The sequence below is a fragment of the Musca autumnalis genome, unplaced genomic scaffold (assembly GCF_047663935.1).
Source record: "Musca autumnalis isolate F117 unplaced genomic scaffold, ASM4766393v1 scaffold_3, whole genome shotgun sequence".
Lineage (NCBI taxonomy): Eukaryota > Metazoa > Arthropoda > Insecta > Diptera > Muscidae > Musca > Musca autumnalis.
This window is the reverse complement of record NW_027411866.1, coordinates 35,702,875-35,716,557: the sequence shown is the minus strand read 5'-3', so window position 1 is coordinate 35,716,557 and position 13,683 is coordinate 35,702,875. Positions and strand designations below refer to the sequence as shown.

At 45.1% G+C, this 13,683-nt stretch overlaps 1 protein-coding gene across 21 annotated transcripts in view; it reads left to right on the top strand.

Annotated features, from left to right (window-relative positions):
• The window catches only part of LOC141399743 (phosphatidylinositol-3,5-bisphosphate 3-phosphatase MTMR4), a 102,100-nt gene extending 94,533 nt beyond the window's left edge, over positions 1-7,567 (top strand). For all 21 annotated transcript variants that reach the window (XR_012411924.1, XR_012411926.1, XR_012411925.1 and 18 more), the window contains one exon: positions 7,211-7,567. Coding sequence is in view for 18 of the 21 variants with exons in the window: in XM_073978998.1 (XP_073835099.1) it covers positions 7,211-7,487 (277 nt within the window). In the remaining 3 variants the exon portion in view is untranslated. The remainder of the gene's footprint in view (positions 1-7,210) is intronic.
• The last annotated feature ends 6,116 nt before the right edge of the window (positions 7,568-13,683 follow it).

The following is a 13,683-nucleotide window of genomic DNA, read 5'->3' as shown; positions in this document are numbered from 1 at the left end:
GAACTCGTACACATGACCCCAATGTCAGGGAGCTGACACTGGAAGTTAACAGGCTGGTCGACGAGCATAAGCGGAACAAATGGTTAAATCATCTGAAGAGCTGCAACATTGGAGCCGGTATAGGTGAATTGTGGGCAACGGTTAAGTCACTCTCGAACCCTGGAAGAAGGGAAGATAGGACCTCATTCACGTTTGGCGACGTTACGTTGACTGACCCGAAGAGGTGCGCAAGTAATTTCAATCGACAGTTTGTCGAGCATCCCGAGAGTGACATGGCGAAGAGTATTACGTCGCATCAGATCTCTTCCTGCCGAGGATGAACCACCACAATTTACAATGGATGATGTTGCCAATGCCATCAGGAACGCTAAATCATCCAAAGCGTTGGGCCCTGATGGAATCTCCATGGTAATGTTGAAGCAGCTGGATGAGCCGGGAGTCGAGTATCTCACCAAAGTCTTCAACTTGTCGCTAGCCAGCCTCGTTGTTCCCGAAGTCTGGAAAATGGGCAGGGTGGTCCCACTACGGAAGCCAGGCAAGGATGCCAGCGAAAGTGAATCGTACAGACCGATTTCGCTTTTGTCGCCCGTAGCAAAGACACTTGAGGCCTTGCTCCTCCCCAGTATCAGAAATAGCTATCAAGTTGCCGATCATCAACATGGATTCCGTAAGCAGCACAGCACGACAACAGCGCTGCACGCCATTACCACATATATCTGTAAAGGACTCAACCAGAGACGGCCGTGCGATAGAACAGTGATGGTGGCGCTTGATTTATCAAAAGCCTTTGATACAGTCAGGCACTCCACGCTGTTTGAGGACATTGAGCAGACAACCCTCCGGCCAAGCTTGAAACGTTGGATAGTCAACTATATGTGTGGACGCCAGTCGTACGTGGAATTCAGGAATAAGAAGTCGAAACCCCGTAGAGTGAAACAGGGAGTTCCCCAAGGTGGGGTGATATCTCCGGAACTGTTTAACCTCTACCTCTCCTGTATTCCACCCCCTCCAGACGGCATTGAGATCGTGACGTATGCGGATGATTGCACGATCCTGGCGTCGGGTACCTGATGGGTATCCTGATGACATCTGTGAGAGACTGAACAACTATTTAACCGATCTTACCTCCTTTTTATATTCGAGGAATATGCAGATTTCCCCCACAAAATCTACAGCTACTCTGTTCACCACATGGACAGCGCAGTTTGGACGTGAGTTGAATGTCGTGGTCGACGGTAGCAGAATTCCGACCACAAACTGCCCTAAAATTTTAGGGGTCACATTCGACACTGCATTCACGTCGTGCGCACACGCCAAAGCTATCTGCGACAAGTTGAAAAGTAGGAACAAGGTCCTCAAGTCCCTGGCCGGCAGCAATTTTGGGTGCAGATAAAGAAACCTTGTTGGCCACGTATAACGCGATAGGTCGGTCTGTGGTAAGCTATGCGGCTCCAGTCTGGTCCCCGAGATTGTGTGATTCGAACTGGAAAAAGATTTAAACTTGCCAGAATGCCGCCCTGAGAACAGCGACAGGCTGCCTCCTCAAATCAGTGGACCATCTACATGAGGAGGCAAAAATTCTTCCTGTAAAGCAACACAATGAGATGCTTTCGTTGCAGTACCTGCTTGGATGTTATCGTGTGAGCCATCCCAATCACCATCTTGTGGGTAGGCCCGGCCCATTCAGGGAGATCAGGAAGGATATCCATGCTCTAGAGGGAGAGGTCCAAAGATACAGGAGAGAATCCCTAGATCAACAAGCATATCAAGCAGGATTGAATAGCATTCACACGGATGCAGTTGCCAAGGCCTTAAGCAGTTATAGTGTGAATAAAGTCCTCGAAATACATCCTCCATCTATCGCAGCTGAGGAGCGTCAGCTGCCACGACAAACTAGAGTAGTTTTGGCTCAACTTCGCTCGGGATATTGCAGTCGCCTAAATTCTTATTGGGCGGAAATCGATCGCGCCGTGCAAGACATCTGCCCAGTATGCGGCATGGGCCCGCACGACACACAACACCTGCCCCGCCAAACCTGGATCTGTGGCTACATCCCATCGAAGCAGCCACTTTTCTGGAACTGGAGATAGACCCAGAGCCAGATTGAACAGATGAACGAACAAATAAACATTACAAAAACACTGTTACAACAACAACACAAAGAGGGTCAACGGTACTGGACCGTTCAGACAGTTCGACGGTGACAGCCAACCCAATTTTTTGATCAGTGAATTCAACCAATTGACACATTCAAAATAATGTTCATCTCTAGAAGACCTGTTAAACTGATTATCTTTCTTTGTAAGACACTTCAAAGGGATCCTCCATCTGTAATGGACCCTCTAAAGTTCCTCTATAAGTAGCAGGACTTTAAAGGCCTCTTGCAACTGCTGAAGACGTTTGTCTCATATGGCCTTACATCTATTAAAGGTCTACCAGAGGGATCCCCATCTTTAAAAACAGGGATCGGAATCCGTTCGGTAGAGAACACTACTTTACGTGAGGATATTTCTTTTCGAAACGCCACCCGAATCGAATTTTCAACTTAATATCCCGGAATTTCGCCCGCGAAACATCACTTGTCGACTTATTAGTGTACATTTCTATTGTAGGCGTGAGTGTCCTTCATTTCTCTGACCTAAGGAACTATTTTTGTCGCCTGGGTATGTTGGAGAGTGCTACATCTATTCTTACACATCATACGCCAAAGCGTCCTGCCTGGGAAGGAAATGTTTATCGGTAACGATCGACGTTTTGTTCCCAAAAATATGGTGCTTCGTACAGCAACTGACGAAGACGCCAATCTGTTCGATTGAGATGGGATAACCATGGTGTCCATCTCATCGTCTGACAGAGGGTTATCTTCCCACTTGCTTACGAGAGAACTTTCCCGACTCAGACCTAGAGTTGTACTCTCCGTCTGAAGATCCAAAAAATTCCCTGCTCTGTGTATGAATTGCTTGACTAACAACGTCAATTGTCCGTTGGCCCCGCCCGAAAATATGTGCGTTTTTGCAGCGAGTAGTGCATTGGGGTCGTCATTAGAGTTGTTGTTGCTTGTTTCTGTTTGTTGTTTTGTATTTAAATTTTGATCATCCATGAGAGATTGGTAAATATGGGAACTGAGGATAATCATTGGGAAGTTCTGCATCGCCTGAGAATGTCTCTCAGATGGTCTTCAACAGCCATCGACTATCACTTATTTTCCCCTCAGGCTTAGCTCTATCGATGACTCGAGGATTTTCAGGATCATTGGACTTTTGGCGCCCTGCTTTGGTCCTTTAGTAGAGTGAAATGAGGTCAGGAAGATACCTTGTGGCTTTGATCAGCTTTTTGGGCTGCTTTGGCCCGGTTGGCAGTGGATGTAGAGTGTTTGGTTCTCTGACTCAGTACGGACCTCTTGGCTATTGTGTGTTGCCCTAATCCTCTTCATAATGTAGTTTATGGAGGAGGTACGAACTTCTTTATATTCACACACTTAGAAGTTGAGGTCTTTGGGTGATCTGGTGGTCTCAAGTCATGCACCGTATAATAGCATGCCTCTTTACAGGAGAGTCAAAGGTTATCTGCTATGAAAATAAGGATTCTTTCCCTTTGACAAACCAACTTGTTAACCCGAGGATAGGCCAGCTGATGTAAATGAATCGCCCAGGGGATAATTGGTTGTAGGTGTAGGCAATGTGGTTATTACAGTTGATGTTGCATTCCTATTCAACTTCATCTGTCGGTGGACATTAAAGTGAGAGAAAGTTTTTTGGGATCTGGATTTCTCTTTAGTATGTAGTGGGTATTCTTTCATAATCCGTATCAATTCGCTGCAATGACTGGTATCCAGTTCGTTTCCAAATAAGCTGTCCTCGGCCTCACGAGAACCACTACCCTGGCTTAGACTTGAACCCACTTACGGTAGTCTAGTATGCTATAGGAACCATCTACGGTGGTTTCCCATGATATAGGAACCACCTACGGTGGTCTCCTATGATATAGGAAACACCTACGGTGGTCTCCTATGTTAAAGGAAAAACCTACGGTGGCCTTCTGTTCTATAGGAGCCACCTACGTTGTCCTCTTATTATATAGAAACCACCTACGGTGGCCTTATATTCTATAGAAACCACATACGGTTGCCTCCTATTCCATAGGAACCACATTCGGTGGCCTACTATTCTATAGTCACCACCTACGGTGGTCTCCTTTTCTATAGGAACCACATACGGTGGTCTCCTATTCCATAGGAACCACCTACGGTGGTCTCCTATTCTATAGGAACCACCTGCGGTGGCCTAGTATTCTAAAGGAACCACCTACGGTGGCCTTCTGTTCTATAGGAGCCACCTACGTTGTCCTCTTATTATATAGAAACCACCTGCGGTGGCCTTATATTCTATAGAAACCACATACGGTTGCCTCCTATTCCATAGGAACCACATTCGGTGGCCTACTATTCTATAGTCACCACCTACGGTGGTCTCCTTTTCTATAGGAACCACATACGGTGGTCTCCTATTCCATAGGAACCACCTACGGTGGTCTCCTATTCTATAGGAACCACCTACGGTGGTCTCCTATTCTATAGGAACCACCTACGGTGGTCTCCTATTCTATAGGAACCACCTACGGTGGTCTCCTATTCTATAGGAACCACCTACGGTGGTCTCCTATTCTATAGAAACCACCTACGGTGGTCTCCTATTCTATAGGAACCACCTACGGTGGTCTCCTATTCTATAGGAACCACCTACGGTGGTCTCCTATTCTATAGGAACCACCTACGGTGGTCTCCTATTCTATAGGAACCACCTACGGTGGTCTCCTATTCTATAGGAACCACCTACGGTGGTCTCCTATTCTATAGGAACCACCTACGGTGGTCTCCTATTCTATAGGAACCACCTACGGTGGTCTCCTATTCTATAGGAACCACCTACGGAGGTCTCCTATTCTATAGGAACCACCTACGGTGGTCTCCTATTCTATAGGAACCACCTACGGTGGTCTCCTATTCTATAGGAACCACCTACGGTGGTCTCCTATTCTATAGGAACCACCTACGGAGGTCTCCTATTCTATAGGAACCACCTACGGTGGTCTCCTATTCTATAGGAACCACCTACGGTGGTCTCATATTCTATAGGAACCACCTACGGTGGTCTCCTATTCTATAGGAACCACCTACGGTGGTCTCCTATTCTATAGGAACCACCTACGGTGGTCTCCTATTCTATAGGAACCACCTACGGTGGTCTCCTATTCTATAGGAACCACCTACGGTGGTCTCCTATTCTATAGGAACCACCTACGGTGGTCTCCTATTCTATAGAAACCACATACGGTTGCCTCCTATTCCATAGGAACCACATTCGGTGGCCTACTATTCTATAGTCACCACCTACGGTGGTCTCCTTTTCTATAGGAACCACATACGGTGGTCTCCTATTCCATAGGAACCACCTACGGTGGTCTCCTATTCTATAGGAACCACCTGCGGTGGCCTAGTATTCTAAAGGAACCACCTACGTTGTCCTCTTATTATATAGAAACCACCTGCGGTGGCCTTATATTCTATAGAAACCACATACGGTTGCCTCCTATTCCATAGGAACCACATTCGGTGGCCTACTATTCTATAGTCACCACCTACGGTGGTCTCCTTTTCTATAGGAACCACATACGGTGGTCTCCTATTCCATAGGAACCACCTACGGTGGTCTCCTATTCTATAGGAACCACCTACGGTGGTCTCCTATTCTATAGGAACCACCTACGGTGTTCTCTTATTCTATAGGAACCACCTACGGTGGTCTCCTATTCTATAGAAACCACCTACGGTGGTCTCCTATTCTATAGGAACCACCTACGGTGGTCTCCTATTCTATAGGAACCACCTACGGTGGTCTCCTATTCTATAGGAACCACCTACGGTGGTCTCCTATTCTATGGGAACCACCTACGGTGGTCTCCTATTCTATGGGAACCACCTACGGTGGTCTCCTATTCTATGGGAACCACCTACGGTGGTCTCCTATTCTATAGGAACCACCTACGGTGGTCTCCTATTCTATATGAACCACCTACCGTGGTCTCCTATTCTATAGGAACCACCTACGGTGGTCTCCTATTCTATAGGAACCACCTACGGTGGTCTCCTATTCTATAGGAACCACCTACAGTGGTCTCCTATTCTATAGGAACCACCTACGGTGGTCTCCTATTCTATAGGAACCACCTACGGTGGTCTCCTATTCTATAGGAACCACCTACGGTGGTCTTCTATTCTATAGGAACCACCTATTCTCTAGGATCCATCTCTTAGACTTAGGGACACCGTTTTCTTAGGAAGGATAACACTATGTTCCGCCAGACTATCCTTGACTACTTCTACATTGGTAACCACCATGTCGTCCGCTTCATAAACTGCAATCATGTCGACCGTAGACTGGTCAAATGGTCAAAGCGTTTTCCCAGAACTACCGACTTGGCCAGAGGGTGGTGGCCAAGAGTGGAATTTTTTAGACATTTTATTTGCAAAAGTTCAAATTTTGTGCCCTGATCGCCATAGATCTACTGTAAGTGTTTCGCTTCCCTCTTTTAAGGTCTATCTTTCGTCAGAAAAATGTCCAATCACGCTTCGTAGTTGACACCAGTCACGATCAGTTAATAGGAAGAAAGAAACACAAGTGTTACAAAGATGGAGCAGTCTAATCACTTACATTGTAGTAGCTTTGTCACTGCTGGGAGGGAGGTCTATTCCCTGCCTTGCTGGCGAACGGCAATTTTTGTGTAAAAATGCTCCAACAAGATCGTAGAAGATCTGTAATGGTGTGGAAAGTTGACTATCCAGTTTCGGTCCCATGTGACTGAGGGGCAGGTAACTCCCATTTAGACAGGGGCCCTCGGGGTTGTTGAACCCGTTATTCCCTTTTAGAAAATACCCTTAATCAGGAGTATAGGAGACCACCGTAAATGGTTCCTATAGAATAACAAACCACCGTAGGTGATTCCTATAGAATAGCAGACCACCGGAGGTGGTTTTGAAACTTCTATAAACTAACAAAATTGCTCTTCATGCTCACTTAACATTTCACATATCATAAAGAACAAATTTTTACATATCCTACACTCTTGGGATAATTTTTAAATAATTCTAAATCCCAACTAAGACCCTTAATTTTATCTTATCTTTATCTTCATTTTTTTCTTATCTCCACAGATCTTGCGGACAAATTTTCTGTGCTGATTGTAGCGAATATTGGGCACCGCTGCCAGATGCCAAACTATTTAGTCCGGTACGATTGTGTGCGCCATGTCATGCCACGACAACGCGCAGTATGCAACAGGCCAATAGTGAAATAATGACGACGACGACGACGCCAACATCTGCAGTCGCAACAGCTGCCGCAGCAGTAGCAGCAATAAGCAACAATAGTAGTACCAATTTGCATTTGCAACAGAACGCCACAAAACCAGCAGCAACATCAAAGGCTTGAACAAGAAAATCCCTAACAAAATAAACGGAAAATGACGTCTACAGACGCCAGGCAAAGTAAACGAAAAACCAAAATAAAAACGGTTAAAAAATATTAACAAAATGTTACCCCCCCAAATACATACATACATATGTTATGGAATCTTTAAAGGAAATTTAGAAGTTAACACATACGCACTCGGATGTTTAGTAGTAACATGATGGATGGACGGACAGACAAGATTGAAAATCACACATTATTATCATATACATACAAACAAGCAAAATGCAAAAAAAAAACGTAAATCTAAACTAAAAATTAATAACAATAATATATAAAATAAATACATATTAACATGTCAAAAAACCAAGCTCCCTCCTCCAAACAAAAATCCCAGCCTCCAGCCACCTTTTAACTAAAAACAATTCCACCCTTCTTGAGATCTACCTTTTGTCCCTTCCTTTCTATCTCTCTCTCTTAAAATAACCAAACCCAACATTGTTACTTAGTAAAAGGTCAAAACACTAAGGGCCTGTTTATGTATGTCGATAAGAAAACGAATGCGGAAGAAAAACTACCAAATTTAAGTGTGTATTTCAAATTTGTTTTTTGTTTTGAAGCAAAAGCAAATGAAATATAATTTCAAAAACTAAAGTTTGGGTGTCTTTCATGCGCACACATTTTCGTTTCGAAATACATAAACTGGGGGTAAAATTCAACACACAATTATTGTATTTGAAATTGAATTTTGAAAAAAAAACTGATAAAACAGTAACTGAACTGATATAAAAAAGAAAACAAAAATTATTAAAAAATAAAATGTCATTTTATTAAAGGAAAAACAAAAACTAAAACAATTGTATAAAGAACAAGCATATATATATTAAATTAATTTAAAACCAACTGTTATGTTTAATCTTTAAAAAATATTAAAAAAAAACAAATACACAAAATAGCAAATAAAAATTCAAAAAAAAAACCTTATAATGCAAAGTGTAATGGAAGCATTCATTTTACGCCCATTATATTTATTATTCTTTTTTTATTATTATTGTATAAACAAAAAAAAAAAAAAAAGCAACGGTGTCGATTTCAAATTTAAGCAAGTCTTTACTTTTGTTGTAATTCTTCTTTCATTTTTTAATTTAATTCTGTGATAAAAATTATCAATGTTAAAAAAATGAATTTTATTTGGATTTAATTTCTTTGGTTGTTGGTTTTTTTAGTTTTATAAAAGAAAGATTGCCAAATTCTTTAAAGTATTTACACTTTTGCTATTTAAAAAAGGTACGGTGGTCTCCTATTCTATATGAACCACCTACGGTGGTCTCCTATTCTATATGAACCACCTACGGTGGTCTCCTATTCTATAGGAACCACCTACGGTGGTCTCCTATTCTAGAGGAACCACCTACGGTGGTCTCCTATTCTATAGGAACCACTTACGGTGGTCTCCTATTCTATAGGAACCAACTACGGTGGTCTCCTATTCTATAGGAAGCACCTACGGTGGTCTCCTATTCTATAGGAAGCACCTACGGTGGTCTCCTATTCTATAGGAAGCACCTACGATGGTCTCCTATTCTATAGGAACCACCTACGGTGGTCTCCTATTCTATAGGAACCACCAACTGTGGTCTCCTATTCTATAGGAACCACCAACGGTGGTCTCCTATTCTATAGGAACCACCAACGGTGGTGTCCTATTCTATAGGAACCACCTACGGTGGTGTCCTATTCTATAGGAACCACCTACGGTGGTGTCCTATTCTATAGGAACCACCTACGGTGGTCTCCTATTCTATAGGAACCACCTACGGTGGTCTCCTATTCTATAGGAACCACCTACGGTGGTCTCCTATTCTATAGGAACCACCTACGGTGGTCTCCTATTCTATAGGAACCACCTACGGTGGTCTCCTATTCTATAGGAACCACCTACGGTGGTCTCCTATTCTATAGGAACCACCTACGGTGCTCTCCTATTCTATAGGAACCACCTACGGTGGTCTCCTATTCTATAGGAACCACCTACGGTGGTCTCCTATTCTATAGGAACCACCTACGGTGGTCTCCTATTCTATAGGAACCACCTACGGTGGTCTCCTATTCTATAGGAACCACCTACGGTGGTCTCCTATTCTATAGGAACCACCTACGGTGGTCTCCTATTCTATAGGAACCACCTACGGTGGTCTCCTATTCTATAGGAACCACCTACGGTGGTCTCCTATTCTATAGGAACCACCTACGGTGGTCTCCTATTCTATAGGAACCACCTACGGTGGTCTCCTATTCTATAGGAACCACCTACGGTGGTCTCCTATTCTATAGGAACCACCTACGGTGGTCTCCTATTCTATAGGAACCACCTACGGTGGTCTCCTATTCTATAGGAACCACCTACGGTGGTCTCCTATTCTATAGGAACCACCTACGGTGGTCTCCTATTCTATAGGAACCACCTACGGTGGTCTCCTATTCTATAGGAACCACCTACGGTGGTCTCCTATTCTATAGGAACCACCTACGGTGGTCTCCTATTCTATAGGAACCACCTACGGTGGTCTCCTATTCTATAGGAACCACCTACGGTGGTCTCCTATTCTATAGGAACCACCTACGGTGGTCTCCTATTCTATAGGAACCACCTACGGTGGTCTCCTATTCTATAGGAACCACCTACGGTGGTCTCCTATTCTATAGGAACCACCTACGGTGGTCTCCTATTCTATAGGAACCACCTACGGTGGTCTCCTATTCTATAGGAACCACCTACGGTGGTCTCCTATTCTATAGGAACCACCTACGGTGGTCTCCTATTCTATAGGAACCACCTACGGTGGTCTCCTATTCTATAGGAACCACCTACGGTGGTCTCCTATTCTATAGGAACCACCTACGGTGGTCTCCTATTCTATAGGAACCACCTACGGTGGTCTCCTATTCTATAGGAACCACCTACGGTGGTCTCCTATTCTATAGGAAGCACCTACGGTGGTCTCCTATTCTATAGGAACCACCTACGGTGGTCTCCTATTCTATAGGAAGCACCTACGGTGGTCTCCTATTCTATAGGAACCACCTACGGTGGTCTCCTATTCTATAGGAAGCACCTACGGTGGTCTCCTATTCTATAGGAAGCACCTACGGTGGTCTCCTATTCTATAGGAACCACCTACGGTGGTCTCCTATTCTATAGGAACCACCTACGGTGGTCTCCTATTCTATAGGAACCACCTACGGTGGTCTCCTATTCTATAGGAAGCACCTACGGTGGTCTCCTATTCTATAGGAAGCACCTACGGTGGTCTCCTATTCTATAGGAACCACCTATGGTGGTCTCCTATTCCATAGGAACCACCTACGGTGGTCTCCTATTCTATAGGAACCACCTACGGTGGCCTCATATTCTATAGGAACCACCTATGGTGGTCTCCTATTCTATAGGAAACACCTACGGTGGTCTCCTATTCTATAGGAACAACCTACGGTGGTCACCTATTCAATAGGAACCACCTACGGTGGTCACCTATTCCATAGGAACCACCTACGGTGGTCACCTATTCCATAGGAACCACCTACGGTGGTCTCCTATTCTATAGGAACCACCTACGGTGGTCTCCTATTCTTTAGGAACCACCTACGGTGGTCTCCTATTCTATAGGAACCACCTACGGTGGTCTCCCTATTCTATAGGAACCACCTACGGTGGTCTCCCTATTCTATAGGAACCACCTACGGTGGTCTCCTATTCTATTCTATAGGAACCACCTACGGTGGTCTCCTATTCTATTCTATAGGAACCACCTACGGTGGTCTCCTATTCTATAGGAACCACCTACGGAGGTCTCCTATTCTATAGGAAGCACCTACGGTGGTCTCCTATTCTATAGGAACCACCTACGGTGGTCTCCTATTCCATAGGAACCACCTACGGTGGTCTCCTATTCCATAGGAACCACCTACGGTGGTCCCCTATTCTATAGGAACCACCTACGGTGGTTTCCTATTCTATAGGAACCACCTACGGTAGGAACCACCTGCGGTGGTTTCCTATTCTAAAGGAACCACCTACGGTGGTTTCCTATTCTATAGGAACCACCTACGGTGGGCTCCTATTCTATAGGAAGCACCTACGGTGGTCTCCTATTCTATAGGAACCACCTACGGAGGTCTCCTATTCTATAGGAAGCACCTACGGTGGTCTCCTATTCCATAGGAACCACCTACGGTGGCCTCCTATTCTATAGGAACCACCTACGGTGGTCTCCTATTCTATAGGAACCACCTACGGTGGTCTCCTATTCTATAGGAACCACATACGGTGATCTCCTATTCTATAGGAACCACCTACGGTGGTCTCCTATTCCATAGGAACCACCTACGGTGGTCTCCTATTCCATAGGAACCACCTACGGTGGTCTCCTATTCCATAGGAACCACCTATGGTGGTCTCCTATTCTATAGGCAACACCTACGGTGGTAACCTATTCTATAGGAACCACCTACGGTGGTCTCCTATTCTATAGGAACCACCTACGGTGGTGACCTATTCCATAGGAACCACCTACGGTGGTCTCCTATTCCATAGGAACCACCTACGGTGGTCACCTATTCTGTAGGAAACACCTACGGTGGTCACCTATTCCATAGGAACTACCTACGGTTGTCTCCTATTCTATAGGAACCACCTACGGTGGCCTCCTATTCTATAGGAACCACATACGGTGGTACCTATGGTGGTCTCCTATTCTATTCTATAGGAACCACCTACGGTGGTCACCTATTCCATAGGAACTACCTACGGTTGTCTCCTATTCTATAGGAACCACCTACGGTGGCCTCCTATTCTATAGGAACCACATACGGTGGTCTCCTATTCTATGGGAACCACCTACGGTGGTCTCCCATTCTATAGGAACCACCTACGGTGGCCGCCTATTCTATAGGAACCACCTACGGTGGTCTCCTATTCTATAGGAACCACCTACGGTGGTCACCTATTCTGTAGGAAACACCTACGGTGGTCACCTATTCCATAGGAACTACCTACGGTTGTCTCCTATTCTATAGGAACCACCTACGGTGGCCTCCTATTCTATAGGAACCACATACGGTGGTCTCCTATTCTATGGGAACCACCTACGGTGGTCTCCTATTCTATTGGAACCACCTACGGTTGTCTCCTATTCTATAGGAACCACCTACGGTGGCCTCCTATTCTATAGGAACCACATACGGTGGTCTCCTATTCCATAGGAACCACCTACGGTGGTCTCCTATTCCATAGGAACCACCTACGGTGGTCTCCTATTCCATAGGAACCACCTACGGTGGTCTCCTATTCTATAGGAAGCACCTACGGTGGTCTCCTATTCTATAGGAAGCACCTACGGTGGTCTCCTATTCTATAGGAACCACCTACGGTGGTCTCCTATTCTATAGGAAGCACCTACGGTGGTCTCCTATTCTATAGGCAACACCTACGGTGGTATCCTATTCTATAGGAAGCACCTACGGTGGTCTCCTATTCTATAGGCAACACCTACGGTGGTATCCTATTCTATAGGAAGCACCTACGGTGGTCTCCTATTCTATAGGAAGCACCTACGGTGGTCTCCTATTCCATAGGAACCACCTACGGTGGTCTCCTATTCTATAGGAACCACCTACGGTGGTCTCCTATTCTATAGGAACCACCTACGGTGGTCTCCTATTCTACAGGAACCACATACGGTGGTCTCCTATTCTATAGGAACCACCTACGGTGGTCTCCTATTCTATAGGAACCACCTACGGTGGTCTCCTATTCTATAGGAACCACCTACGGTGGTCTCCTATTCTATAGGAACCACCTACGGTGGTCTCCTATTCTATAGGAACCACCTACGGTGGTCTCCTATTCTATAGGCAACACCTACGGTGGTATCCTATTCTATAGGAAGCACCTACGGTGGTCTCCTATTCTATAGGAAGCACCTACGGTGGTCTCCTATTCTATAGGAACCACATACGGTGGTCTCCTATTCTATAGGAACCACATACGGTGGTCTCCTATTCTATAGGAAGCACCTACGGTACCTACGGTGGTCTCCTATTCTATAGGAAGCACCTACGGTACCTACGGTGGTCTCCTATTCTATAGGAAGCACCTACGGTGGTCTCCTATTCTATAGGAAGCACCTATGGTGGTCTCCTATTCTATAGGAAGCAC